Raw genomic sequence first — 13,767 nt, forward strand, 5'->3', positions numbered from 1 at the left:
ATGCTTTAACGATAACGACCTGCTCCTCCAATTGGCGGTGGAGGCGGGTTTCTTCCCCCTGATAATGATGAAAAATCCAGAGGGATTGCTTTTTTATTTATAAAAAAAAAAAAAAAAAAAAAAAAAAATTAGTAAAAAATGTATCTTTTTGCCAGAGACTTGTGCATTTTTTCAAAAAAAAAAAAAAAAAAAAAAAAAAAAAACTGCATGGAGACGCAAAAGTAGCTTACAGCTTCCTGTTGAATTCCCACTGGGGTACACTTTTGATCCATGATCATAATTCGTCCTGGGTGCAGGGAAATCTCCTGTAGTTCTAAATGTCCATCGTCCTTCTGTTGCTAGTGGCTCTGCTGTTGATTAAGATAGTAGTAATTGCGGCATTAAAAATAAATAAAAAATAAAAAAAATAAAAAAATAAAAAAATAAAAAAATAAAAAATAAAAAAAATAAAAAAATAAAAAAATAAAAAGCATTATTGATCATTATCAAAACTGAATGGTCATGCATTATTGCCATAAAAATAATTCTCTCTAGCTTTTGAAATACTAAAGTTGTGTGCTTACGTTGCTTAAATGAGGGAGTCACAGGGGAGGCGGGTCGAAAATCTGGCTTGGTTGGTGCAGAGCCTGATCTGGCCCTATGACCCGACCCTGGTGGAACAGGTGGCGTTGCGGGTGCACTAGGCGATGGACGTAACTTATTGGGCGTTGACAACGAGGGTGGGCCAGGTGTAGAGCGAGTAGGTTGTTGAGGAGGGGCACGGCCTGGGGGCGCAGGAGTTGATCTTGATGGTGTTACTGGTGTCGCTGGTGGTGCAGTCGCTGCTCCATTCGTCCGAGGTGGTGGTGGTGGTCCTGGTTTACGTGCTGGTGTGGGTGGAGCAGGAGAACGCGAGGAGTTGGGGGCCCCAGGCACAGGGCGCCCTGGGGGTCGAGCAGGGGACCCATTTGCTCCGTTGACGTGCGGTAGAGCAGAGCTACGATTCGGTAGGCTAGGAGGAGTTGCTGTTGCGGATGGTGTTGAGGGTGTGTGGCGCACTGGCGGTGGGGTTCGTCCTGGCACGCTAGGCGGTGTTGCAGCAGGTACTGGAGGCGTAGACCGGGCAGAAGCGTTGATAGTCGGTGGTTTCGGTAGCCCTCTAGCTGGAGTCCCATTGGTGGTGTTATTGTTTGCGCTGTGGTCGGCTACGAAGCAATAAGAAGCAGATTTGACGGTAGCTATATTAGATACATACTGGCATAAACATGCCTGACAAAAACCCAACAAGATAGCGATCTGTGGACAAGAGCGGCGCGTGTGAAAGTACGAGCAGTGCAGAGAGCCGCAATTAGATCAAGTGGAGTAGCAAAAGAATCGAGACAAAGAGCGACGAGAGCTGCTCAATTCATATCTTTCTTCCTCTGTTGTAATAATTTGAATGGCCAACTGGATAAATATAAATCATCGCCAATGTCATTTGTCGCACATAGTTTGTCTGCACATTGTTGTTTGCTCCATTGACCTCAAATCACATGTCGACAACTGTAAATGGTGAGTGTCTGGTGTTGTCTTTTTTTTGTTTTTGTTTTCTTGCCCGCACTGGTTACCACATCATCATTACTCCCATTACTACAAGTCAATGACCGAAAGCTGGCATGGCGATGAAAGATGCCAAGAAGAACAGCCCAAAAAAAAAAAAAAAAAAAAATCTTTATTCTTACCTCCAGTATCCAGTCCACCGCTTCGACTCTTAAGTTTAGGCATTCCTCCAGCAAACAGCCCACCTAATTGAGGTGCGCCTCCACCTCCTGCGCCTCCAATTGGTGGTGGTCGTGGTAACGTTCCTCCTCCGCTGCCTATCGATGACTTTGGTGTCTCTTATTTTAGAAAAGGAATCAAGAATAAACTTTTAATTTTTAGCATCAGCACGTCATTGTCACAAAGACGAGTTTTCTTGTTGCCATTCACCGAGAGGAACGATGAAATAAAAATAAAAATAATAATTGTAATAGAATAATGACAAAACAATCGCTTCGACATGATGTAGAATGGTCAAGACATGCTGTAAAAATGGAGTCAAGACGTTACCGACGATTGGTGCAGAACGGTCGTTAGTGACAGCCTTTTTGAGACGTTTGCCAGACTGAATTTGCGAGAGAAGTGCGCTTCTATCATTTGAAACCGGAGGCAGTTTCCCAGGAGCTGGTGGTCCTCCTCCTGGTGGCGGTGGTGGGGGTGGTGGGGGTGGTGGTGGCATTGATGGTTGTCTATCGAGTAAAAGAGGCGAATGAAATGTGTAGGAATGAAATGTTAATCTTTGTCTTAACGGATAATGGATGCACGTGACTGATGGTAAAGATCAAAAATAAAAAATGTGAGGGATGTGTTTCTGGACGCGTCTATTCCTTACGACAAAGACCACTAGAATCACAGTTGGTTGGGATGAGTAATCACGAGGATTCAGTGGGCGCTTCCATAAAGGCGGCCTCTGCGTCAATATCGCTGGCGACAATATAGGTATTGGAGCATTATGTAAAACATACCTATAAGCCTACTAATTCTGATCAGCTGGGTACAATGCGGCGGACTACAGAGACGAGCGAGAGACATGTCATACATAGTCTTACTAGAAAACACAACATGGTTAAGCCCAATACAGCATGATAAAAGTGCTTGTAGCAAACAGTAAAGACGATGAAAAAGCAATTTCTGGTTGCTTTGCCCTTTTATTATTATTATTATTTTTTTTTTTTTTTGGTTTACGAAAAAAGCATATCAATTAGGCTTAAAAAAAAGTTTCGCCACAGACGATTTCGCTTTTTTCCCTCCTCATTTCTCCATCTCACAAGCAACAGGAAGTCTACACCCCACAAAAAAGAAATTTATTACTTGGTCTTTCTTTTTCCTTTCTCTTGTTATATTCAGGAACATCAGGAATAGCAGGAGACACTTTTTTATCACTTCACCATGAATCTGCGTCAGGTTGTTACGAATCCCTCTTCCAAAAGGACATCGCCACTCTGTGAATACACCTCATCTTGTCACTACAAATTCTTATTTATTGACTCTCAAATCTTCAATACATTATAGATCCTCACAAATTCACTCAATGTATTGATGATGCTCTTTGGTGTCTTCATGTCCTATAAGGCATGGGGTCTTTACACCAACTGTGAATCTCCTTTGGTTGTCGTCCTGAGGTTCGTGTCTTTTTTTTCTCCTCCCCCACGAATAACGCGCCACGTCAATCTAATAATCATCGAAACTGTGTTTTGAAGTGTTGCCGTTCCCTTGAGAATTAGAGCAGCCTCTCTAACTTTTTTTTTTTTTTTTTTACAGTGAAAGTATGGAACCAGCATTTGCAAGAGGCGATATCTTATTCTTAAGCAATCCCAAGAAACCTATTGAGATTGGAGAGATCTGTGTTTTCAAGATTCCTGGACGCGATATTCCTATTGTTCACCGCGTCATCGATCGCCATGATTCGTACGTCCAATTATTTCTAGCTCAATTCGAATTACTCAAGAAAGAGAAATCCGCTTTTATTTTCTCTCTCTCTTTACTTTCTCAAATTCACTCGTTTGTTTTTTGCATTTTCTTATCTTAGGTCGAGTACTGGAAGCCAGCTACTTCTGACCAAGGGAGACAACAATAATGTGGATGATCGTGGTCTTTACCAGGAATTGCACTCAAACAGAGGAAAGATGTGGATTGAACCCAAAGACATTGTTGGTCGTGTACAAGGATTCTTGCCATACCTTGGCATGTTCACCATCTTCATGACAGACTATCCAATGCTTAAATACGCGCTCTTAGGCGCAGTTGGCGTCATTGTCTTCCTATACGAGTAAAAAAAAACAGAAAAAAAAAATAAGAATAATGATGTTTTTGAAGTAGGGATAATAATAAAGAAATCTAGCAGACTTTCTTCAGTATACCCCAGCATTCGCCCAAGCCTAGAATGAACTGATTGAAGTGACAGTCTAGATTACTTTTTTTTATTTATTTTATTTCTGTAACCATAATATTAATAGTAATAAAAAGAGTTTATAGTTGTAAAGTCACCGGATATTCCTTGCGTACAGAATTGAAGCACTTTATCTTTCTGCCCTCCTATAGCATTACAATGTGGTGCAAAATAATAATAACAACAATAGTAATAATAAAATTAGTCATGTAATCCTAGATGGGGAAAACCTGGACGAAGATATAGCGCTCTTACCAATGCTGCTTTCTTTAGATCATCCACTTTAATGATTCCTTCACGCAGTTCTCCTTTCTCCAGTAGATATCGTCGCATTGTGCCACATAAAAGACCTACCAAATGAAGACAAAAATAAAGAAACTAGGGTTATTCAACTGAATTCAACTTGGAAATGATTTATGAGTAAAAAAAAAAAAAAAAAGCTTTACCTGAGGACAATGGAGGTGTGATCCACTCTAGCTTTCCTGATTCTGGATCGACAATTTCGACAGCAATATTAGCAATGGATGTCTCCATGATTTCGTTGTTCTGATTGTATAAAATCACGTCGTATGGTCCCGATGTTGTTCCAGGTGGCCCAATGGGACCAAGCTCTTGTTAAATCCCAACAAAAAAAAAAAAAAAAAAAAAAAAAATTGGATCCGAGATGAGAAAGACGTAAGACAAACATTTAGCAATTTAAATGATAAAGCCATATCTGCTCAACTCATGGCAAACATACTTAGTCTGTCCCGTGCATCATTATAAACAGCCCGCTCTGTAGTCTTATGATGTAAAAAGGGGTTGTCGCTATTTGTTGCTTCTGTATCCAGGACTACAATGATAGAAGAATCTGATGCCAGAAGGTTTATAAAAATAAAAAAAAAAAAATAAAAAGGCCAAGACAAGTCAGTGAGATAGATAATGGAAGACAGAGGAAAAGAGCGAGAAGAGAGAGAAAGAGAAAACAGAAAGAGCGAAGAAATACCTGAAAAGTCATTAGTCTCCGAAAGCAATTGACTGGACTGAATTGAGATTGCTCCATCAAAGTCAAGTAACACTCGTATCTGCAACGACAACAACAACAACAACAAAAAAGAGGATTCAACGTGAGTATTCCTAGGAAATGATTGTTCTCTTCCTTTAGCCACCATGTTTACTCTTAAAAAAAAAAAAAAAGGCCTTACTCGCTGACGTATATTTCTGCCTAGGTTCTTGATGGCGACATCCAGTTTATTCGATATCTCTGAATGTGTGGGGATCAGGTCGCGTAAAAATTTTTCTGGATCAGTTGCAAAAAATTCTCCTAAAGCCTTGGCCGAATTGATCATTCGTTCACAATGATAGTCAAGAAGAAAAAAACCCTCTTTTTTTTTATAAGGATTTGAAGATATTGTCAGGAATGGAATGAGTATGATACACCGTGGGAAAGTTCGGATATCTTTAAGGCTCGAACATTAGAAGATCCATGGCCTCATTCCCCTCTGCAAGGATATACAATGCCTCTTACCTTTCGGGTCATAGAGGATAGTCTCAAGTAAATGGAATGAAGTCATGGAATAAAAAAAAAAAAAAAGAATGATTGATGATGTTTCTAACATGAACACATGAACACATTGTAAACCGAAAGTGAATTAGGCACGTGCTGGAGGTTTAAGTTCGTTTACACTTAGTGGCCATTCGCTTATTGTGATATTTTTATACCACTGAATGCTTCTATAAAGATACTTGTACCTCGCCGAACTCCAATCGCACGAAGAATGCAATACCAGAACAGCCTTCCAGCAAACAGGGCTGATTCTTCCTAAAGTATAAGTGCGGACTACTATAGTTAATCTTTCGAGGCGCAAGGTATACTAAATGATATTGACCTTGAGATACCAGACTATTTCCTAGGCGACTGCGGGACCCATAGCGAACACCGCTCCTAGCCTCAGTCGCGAAAAGAGGAGGTTCCCCAAAGCGCCTTCCCCTCTCGCCGAATCTGCACATCAAGTTCATCATACCAGACACACGGTGCTTGGACGTTCTATACCACGTTATGATTCTAAGTTATCGGCTGCACGGCAAACCTCACTGTCATCCCTTTATACATCCAGCAATTTCTCCCAGTATCTGGAGCCAGAGCTGGGTCCACGTTCAGTCTCTTTAATTCCTGCAGCGAGCTCCACACAACAGATGGTGAAGCTGTTAATCCCGATGATTGTCAACTGCAGTCTTCCTGGTCCACTGGGTTTATGGACTTGCTTTGCAAGGCATTTGTCTGAAAGCTTCCTTCATGGCTAACATCAGGAAGAGGCAGCTGCTGTCACAGGGGACCACGCAAAGAAACAAGCTTATGGCCCAGCGCTTTACGATCCAGAACGCGTGTTTCCTATCAGGCGCGAGTAAGAATAAAAAAAAATAACAATTCCCATGATAAGGCTTCGTTTTTCTCTTTATACTATTCGCTACCGATATTCGCATAAGCATGCCTCCAATGCGATTGGTAAGGCTTGCCAATATTGATTTGGGTGCTGGAGCATCCTTCTTCTATATTCTGTTGCCGCCACGTTTTACCAATAGTCTCTGAGATCTTCTTCATTATTACCTTCGTATACATCCCATTTCATCAAAGCTTACATTGCTGCTGTGGCTGGGCATTAATAGCCACCAATATCTAGTTTTTATTTTATTCTTATTAACTGCTCAGGGTGTTCTGTGGATCCACAGCAAGGAGATATTCTTTGTAAAAATAGAATCTCTCATTCGTCATCAGCGAGCACTACCACGGTCACCTGTAGACAGATAGTATAAAGGCCAAAGAATCTCCTCCCAATAAAGTCATCAGTTCCCACCCTGCAGCCTACCACTTTAAACATGTCTTCATATCATTCAAGCAAAAAAGCCTCCAGAAATACTTTAAAACCAAGAAGATCTTTGCCGAAGCCTCTTGGCTTCAGTTTATAAAGGATGACGAAGACGAGCTTCAGATTTGGAACGAGTCAAGAAAAGAGAGAAAAAAATTCTGGAAGATTCAAGCAGTGATATCCCGGACCTGGCTATTGTTGCGTTGGCTACCCCTCTCAACTTAACAATAGGATCTTAAGTCTTTTCTTGTATGCTTCTTCACCTCTGAAATACCTACTCTCAGAAAAGATCCGGTTCAGCCTATTCAGGCATTTCATCCTCTTCGACCTCTTCAGGTCCTTCAGAATCTTCAGTCATTTCCTCGTCTCTATCCCCCTCATATCTTTCACTCGCTTTAGTCTCCCCGCCCTCCGCTTCAATCTCTCTCCAGTACGGAACATCATATACCAAGATCTGTCTCGTCACAAAAACGCAAATTCACGTCATCCTCCTTTGCACCCTATAATACCATCAAGCGCTCCCAGGGTTTCTACTAAAAAAAAAAAAAAAAAATGTATCTAGTCCGAGATGTTAACTCTCAGTCGGATGATCCTCGGGAAGTCCGCATCTTTAGCCTTCAACAGAATGGCCCTTGGTGCTTCCTAATGGAGGCCGCAAAGGTATTGGTATATATAGTTGTACTTTCTTCTGGCGCATTTATCCCAAAATACCAAAATAATGTAAAAACTTGCTAAGCTTTCTCTATATTATGTTAGTATATACCTCGGTCAGAAAAATATCGACATTACGTCTTTGTCTGACATTCCGCACCTTTCCTTGTCCCGTCAAGGGCTAGTCTGTTTACTACAGCTTAATCCTGTATAAGAACAAAAAGCGAACAATTGACCAAAAAGATGCCAGGTAGAGATACTTTATTCTTTTTTTGGTTCATGCTTGTTATTGTCGTTACTATTGTTTCATGTTTATTTAAAAGAAAACCCATTTCATTGCTGTGTGCCTCATAATAATAGTATGGTATTGCCTGTGCATTGAATCAATCCTCCAAAAGGATTGAGCCCTATTTTAAAAAAAGTTTTCCTTGAATCAGTAATCATTGCGTATAGCCCGGCTCGTCCTCCAAACAAGACTTCAATATCCTTGGACTGCTATTGCCGGTACTTGAAGCTGATGATATGAGGTGCCTGTACGAAGAAGTTGGAGTCCTGAAGAGAAAGTATTTTCAGCAACAACGGATAGGCGAATCCGTACTGAGATACATATTCTGCGGCTGTGGGCCAAGAAGATCAAAAGCTGTTTTTATTATTGTTGCCAAGCGGGTACCTTTTATTAAGATCCCACCATAGCCGCCATACAATGTTCTGACCTTATGAGTAAAAATGGAACTACCCTTGAGGTGCACTCCCAAGGTTTGGTACGTAATACGTGCTGCCACTTTGTGGATCATGTGTAAGTGTATATGCTGGTTAATATATTTCTGTGCTTTGAAGGCTGCTGTCCGGTGCTGTATCCTTCATTTGGTAGCAACTCATCTGAAGCTAATGCTGTCAGCGAGTGGAGGGCTATACTGAGCTACCTTTTGAAAGGAGAAGGCGTCCACATGTAGAGATAAATCCAACGTCCCAACTGATAAAGGACCGAACCGTTTCTTAGTACAGCCACATGAAGCTAACTGTTTTTCATTGTTTATTTTTTTTTTTTTTTTTTTTTTTTGTAAACTAGTTGTGAATGCGTTTCTGGCTCCACAAAGGAGATTAAGAAGATTTTAAAAGTATAAGAAAGGATGGCTCTACCGCAATAAGGACGTACTGCATCGTTAAGAAGCTGTTTGAGATTAGCGGAGCAGAAGGACGGAGTCTGCTGTGGCTGGTCATTAATAGTTATATTAAATTAATTATAAGTACTAACCGGGGCATCCTGTCGAACCACAGCTAAAAGAATCTTTGCGCAAAGCCTTATAGGCTATAGGCGAGTCCACCTCACCTAGAAAGCACCACAGTCAGGCCTGTAGGCTAGGTTATAAAAGCCAAAGAAACTTCCTTCCCAATAAAGTCTTCAGTTTACCCAAAAGGCTTAAGTTTACCCATAAATCTCAAGTTTTCCCCATTTGTCTTGTCCTTGACCTGCAAGTTCATCTTGCCGTTTATCTTTTTCCCTTTTCACAACAAGCATTTGTCTTCCAGTAACTCAGTTTGTGAGCTCACCTATAAAGCTCCCGTCTTCCCTTTTGGCATCCTAAGGCGCTATTTGTCGTCAAGATTATTTGCCTCTATTTCCTTTTGTTATTCTTGGTAATACTTTTTTTTTTTTTTTGTCTTGTCCTGATTCTGTGTCTATCTTTTTGCCCATTAAGCAAATATACACTTACTATTTATGAGGGGGTATTAAAGGATTGGTTGTTTCTCACTGACCATTGATACATGCAGATGATAGGAAGCCCTCGGTTTTGAAAATGCTATGCGTGAAGGAAATATTAAGGAGCTTACCTTCAAGGTGAAGAATTCAGCCATCTCGCTTTTGCAATTGTAGAGGGTGCCGACGTTACGTTGAAGAAGATAGCGATCAGGAGCAGTCACTGAGTACACCAAGTATGACCGCGAAAGATTGCATGCTTGGTATAGTTACTTTATATATGTTATATGAGGCCCAGACGCGGACGCCTCTATGCTAGCCTTTGTCCCTTCCAAGAGAAAACGACTCGGTTATCGTGCTGACCTACTTTAAAGAACGATGTTGATGCTCGAGCGTGACTGGGGTAGTCATGGAAGGGGCCAGAACATAGGACATCTCTGGGACAAAGTGTCTAGTAGAGTGCAATCACGAGCCCCACAGGCAATTGCATGACATACTGGTAGCTCGGTCGACACAAGTGGGGAAGCTTAGAAAAACTTCCTAATGATCTTGTGCCGAGTTTTGTTTTAAGAGATACGCTCATGTCCTTGTCTGATCCTTGTCATATGATCTTTGATGATTTATTAATCCTATTTCTTATTATTATTTCTAGGTTCATTCTTTTAACCAGCCGGGCAATGCTGAGGAGTACGTGGTAGCAATGTCGCTCGGCTTGTTAGGATAGAGCCAGTGTACCTAGTCGATAACGTGAAGAGGCTAGAGTCCTCTTTACCTGTTATTCGATGAGATGCTCATATTTCGGATATGTTTTCATTGTTCTTCATAACCCAGATTCAGAAGTCGCTCAGTCGTACTTATTATGCTTTTCTTAACTGATATAAGGGCCTACAGTTCATCTCAAGGAAGAGTATGAGAATACAAGCAGGTCGCAGGACAGGACGGAGAAACGGGGGTGAAGCAAAGTGCTAACGAAGACATCGATGACCAGGCCTACATGTAGTCGGCCTGACATCCTCCAATGATCGCCATGATATGCTGTGTTGCACCGTACCTTCACTTATACTATTAAGATTTGCTTATTGATTTACAGTTACGAGATAAATAAACAGGGCACAACGAAACTATGAGAGTATCCTTCTGTACCTGAAATTTAGGAGAAGCGTTACTTCAGTTAGTTAACGACAATCTACTCTTGATATCTGGCTCCATGCCGTCGTTGGATGAGGTCACTCTATTTCAACCGATATGGGCCTGGATCTGGCCCATAGTGATGATTAACGAGAATGCTCCATTAGCATGATTGAACCGGTAAAATGTAGGAAAACGTCTGGCACAACTGCATATTTTTTTTTCTTACTAAAATAGCACTTTTCGGTGTAAAGAAAAAAATACTCCATGCAAAGATCTGGGTATCATTGGACTAAAAAGGGCATATAAAGCTATCTGCGGACTGTATTTTTGAACTTGGATGGCCCTTGTTAAATCCAAATGGTCATAAATGGACATCAACTCTTTTAATAGCCTCCCTTGCTGATGAACAACAAACAACATTACCAGCACCTGGTTGATATGGTACAGTTACACACACAAGATATTCGTAATTAAACTTTCACATAAGAACGTGTCTTTATCAAAATGTCTATGTTGTGCACAAAAAAAAAAAAAAGAAAGAAGGCGTGAAAAGGGAATAAAAATACTCGTAGAGAGGAGTGGAGAGGATAAACTTTTTTCTTTTTTCACAAAAAAAAAGGTATGTTGACCGGGATATCGCTTTTTTTTTTTTTTTTTTTTTTTTTACATTCCTGCGGTAGTTTTCTTTCCAATCAGGATTTGCTTGCATTGCTCGTAAACAACAAACGATATTGAGATTGCAGGTGCAACTATAGATATAAAAAAAAAACACGTTAAACAAAAGCGTTGGTGTATGCATTAGTTGCTAATCCATCATATATAAAAGTGATCATCAAAAAGGCTCCACGTGTAAACTATATGTTGCTTTAACCTTTCAAATAATTTGGCACCATGCCCTTGTAAAGACCACGAACACCTTCCTGTTTGACGATTTTTTTGACTATGGAGTAAGGGAAGTTAAAAAAGAGGTATCGTGTCAATCAATTTCTTTTTTTTTTTAGTGGAGGCAGTGGTAGCAGTAATAGTAATAATAGTAACGAACCTGCGTCCCATGTCGAAGTGTATTTGTAGCTCACAGATGCCATTTGAGTAACCTGCATGCGACGACGAAGTACATCCAATGGATATGTCATCGTCTGAGCAAAACTTCCTGCCAAAGCACCACACAAGAGTTTCCTGCTGACAGATGGTGAAGTCTCCCCAGGTGGCGTCAGGTAAGTACGAAGAACTTCATAGGCTTGGAAGTTGAGGGCAACATAAGGGGCCACACCCTTATATCAGACAAATAAGGAAGAGATTAGACATCTTGCCAACCAGTTGTCATACGACGAATGTTCGTCCCTTTTCTTTCATACCATGAGCGTAGGACCAAGACCCCTGTAGAGACCAACAATGCCTCCTTCTTTTGAATAAATAATAACCATCGTCTTCCAGATACCAGGAAGTGCTGCTTGACCTTCCTTGGTGCTGGCAAGCTGAGCGGACTGAATTGAAAGGCGTGTGCGCACAATATCCAGAGGGTATGTACATGCGACTGATGTTAACCCCGCCAAGGCTCCTGCTGCCAGTCTTCTAGGAGTATCAAGATCATGCTTGCCAGGTTCCATAAGAAGCTACATAAACAATAGACAGTGGTTATCCATATTAAGTGTATTGGAATTATCATCAATGGGGAGGTCTTTTATTTCTTTATTTAATGACTTTTTTTTTTTTTTTTTTTTTTGGCCGAGAGTCAAAAGCATATTGAGATCTCTATTAGACTCACCTTCTTGAATTGCTCATAGCTTGCAAACTGGACAGCACTATATGGAACAATCCGGATAACATTCGTGCCGTTGCCGCGCATGAAACCTACAAACCCTTCGTCTGCCCACATCTTCCGTAATGTGGGAATGACGCCCTGATAATTAGCTGGCTCCGGTCCTTGAACCTACATGTCATCCAACATTCCCACATCCACGTATGATCAAAAGGCCATCTCATTGTTAGGTTAGGACGGGGCAATATTTTGGAAGCAAACCAACCTTTTATTTTATTGTTTAGCAACTGAAAAAAAAAAAAAGTAAAGCACTCCATTCCTGAGAAGTAAGCTATCGCCCCGATTTTTTTTTTTTTTTTTTTTTTTTTTGATAGGATTTTACCTGAAAGAGAATTTTCATCCGCTCCAAAGGACTGACAGTGGTACGACTGACAGCTCCAGCAACTCCACCTGCAACCAAATGCTTGACGGTGTCACTCAACAACATACTTTTGACTGATTCGAGGGAAAACCTCTTTTCGGTAAGAACTTGAGTCTCTGTCATGATACGTTAGAAAAACCAGACATGTCAGTTACGATATTAAAAAAAAAAAAAAAAAAAAAAAAAAAAAGGTGCAGTAAGATCGATCCACATCCGTAAAGGCATATATTGACAAATCACTTTAAGGTTGCACACATATCACAAACTTTTTTTTTTTTTTTTTTTTTTTGGTAATTGAGTCAGATTCATAATGGCTTTTCTTTTTTCTCCCTCTTCATTCTTTTCGTCCTTATTTACCTGGACTTGTTGTTGGTGCTGTTTGCCCTTGATGAAGAGTATCAGAGACTCTTGCTTTAACTTGTGTCAAATCTTTGAGTAGTGTCTCCAGACTTTCACGAGTCCATTCCTGATCCGTGGGAATTACTTCTATCCGATGAATCTTTAAAAAATGTTGGAAATCCTGAAATGAAATAGAGGGTGAATCCTGCTCGTCCTGAGAATTTCCAGACGCGATCGAAACCAACGCGTCGGCAGTAGCCTGAGTTGTAGATCAGAAAAAAAAAAAAAAAAAAAGAATCGAAAGAGCAATTGAGTAGATAAGAATAATTAAAAAAAAGCTCCCCAGTTATTGGTATGTTTTGTAGTCAGTTATTGAAGCCAAGTTGTATCCCACGCTCCATGACTCGTATAGTTGTTCCCTTATACTGGTTGAGGATTTCTCAAGATCAAAGATCACGTTGCAGGTATATATAAAAAAGAAAAGGAAAAAAAAAAAAAAAAAAAAAATAACGAATGGCGAACTGTTACATGCATTAACCCGCATCCTTTCCTGGTTACAATGTCCATAGTTGCAGGTTGAATCTCGAACAGAACTGTTGGATAAAGGATAGACACAAATATATATAAAAGAATAAAGTGTAGATGGATAAGCCAATTTCTTTTACCTCATCTAACGGGGTGTGTTCTGACTCTGATGGGAATGTGTCCGCATACACGTTCAACAAGTCGCGAGCGTTGATTGACCCATCCTTGTTATGGTCCAAAGCATCGAAGGCTGACTGAACCAGGCGGTGGCGCTGCGAATCATCCATTGCCATTGCTGAGCTGCTGTGATCAAGTATGATCTTTTCGAATGTGAGATTATGAAAAGAGAAGAAACAGTGGGGAAGGGGAGGGGGGGAAAAGAACGGAAAGAACCAAAAAAAAAAAAAAAAAAAAAAAAAATGAAACGCACGTTCACACACGAAAATCCCA

The 13,767-nt window shown here is 40.6% G+C and overlaps 4 protein-coding genes across 4 annotated transcripts; 1 reads left to right on the forward strand and 3 right to left on the reverse strand.

Moving 5' to 3' along the window:
• Positions 1-5: 5 nt before the first annotated feature.
• Positions 6-2,236, reverse strand: BCR41DRAFT_399146 (hypothetical protein; the record flags this gene model as incomplete). Its single annotated transcript, XM_022029029.1, has 5 exons — positions 6-88; positions 231-350; positions 564-1,217; positions 1,701-1,856; positions 2,068-2,236. The coding sequence occupies 5 exons, from the start codon at positions 2,234-2,236 to the stop codon at positions 6-8; spliced, it is 1,182 nt and encodes a 393-aa protein (XP_021878395.1).
• Positions 2,237-3,096: 860 nt separating this feature from the next.
• BCR41DRAFT_309991 (hypothetical protein) lies at positions 3,097-3,830 on the forward strand (the record flags this gene model as incomplete). Its single annotated transcript, XM_022020977.1, has 3 exons — positions 3,097-3,179; positions 3,319-3,465; positions 3,587-3,830. 3 exons carry the CDS (start codon positions 3,097-3,099, stop codon positions 3,828-3,830), a joined length of 474 nt encoding a protein of 157 aa, XP_021878396.1.
• A 168-nt stretch (positions 3,831-3,998) lies between these two features.
• BCR41DRAFT_359252 (aminotransferase) lies at positions 3,999-5,512 on the reverse strand. The gene is made up of 7 exons (XM_022025186.1): positions 5,454-5,512; positions 5,131-5,309; positions 4,932-5,010; positions 4,686-4,796; positions 4,393-4,557; positions 4,202-4,296; positions 3,999-4,092 (listed from the first exon to the last, which is right to left on the reverse strand). The coding sequence occupies exons 1-7, from the start codon at positions 5,497-5,499 to the stop codon at positions 4,027-4,029; spliced, it is 741 nt and encodes a 246-aa protein (XP_021878397.1). The 5' UTR covers positions 5,500-5,512; the 3' UTR covers positions 3,999-4,026.
• A 5,424-nt stretch (positions 5,513-10,936) lies between these two features.
• BCR41DRAFT_310037 (mitochondrial carrier domain-containing protein) lies at positions 10,937-12,576 on the reverse strand (the record flags this gene model as incomplete). The annotated part of the gene is made up of 6 exons (XM_022020982.1): positions 10,937-11,022; positions 11,145-11,213; positions 11,316-11,544; positions 11,629-11,886; positions 12,039-12,203; positions 12,415-12,576. The coding sequence occupies 6 exons, from the start codon at positions 12,574-12,576 to the stop codon at positions 10,937-10,939; spliced, it is 969 nt and encodes a 322-aa protein (XP_021878398.1).
• Between the last annotated feature and the right edge of the window lie 1,191 nt (positions 12,577-13,767).

This window comes from Lobosporangium transversale, assembly GCF_002105155.1.
Source record: "Lobosporangium transversale strain NRRL 3116 chromosome Unknown BCR41scaffold_37, whole genome shotgun sequence".
Classification (NCBI taxonomy): Eukaryota; Fungi; Mortierellomycota; class Mortierellomycetes; order Mortierellales; family Mortierellaceae; genus Lobosporangium; species Lobosporangium transversale.

Excerpts from the sequence above, each read along its gene's own strand:
- BCR41DRAFT_359252 (XM_022025186.1), bottom strand. The coding sequence starts at position 5,499 with ATGACTTCATTCCATTTACTTGAGACTATCCTCTATGACCCGAAAG. Across the intron at positions 4,797-4,931 it reads GGAGACTAATGACTTTTCAG|ATTCTTCTATCATTGTAGTC; the intron begins GTATTTCTTCGC and ends TTCTGGCATCAG. Across the intron at positions 4,093-4,201 it reads ATCTAAAGAAAGCAGCATTG|GAGGGCAGAAAGATAAAGTG; the intron begins GTAAGAGCGCTA and ends GTAATGCTATAG.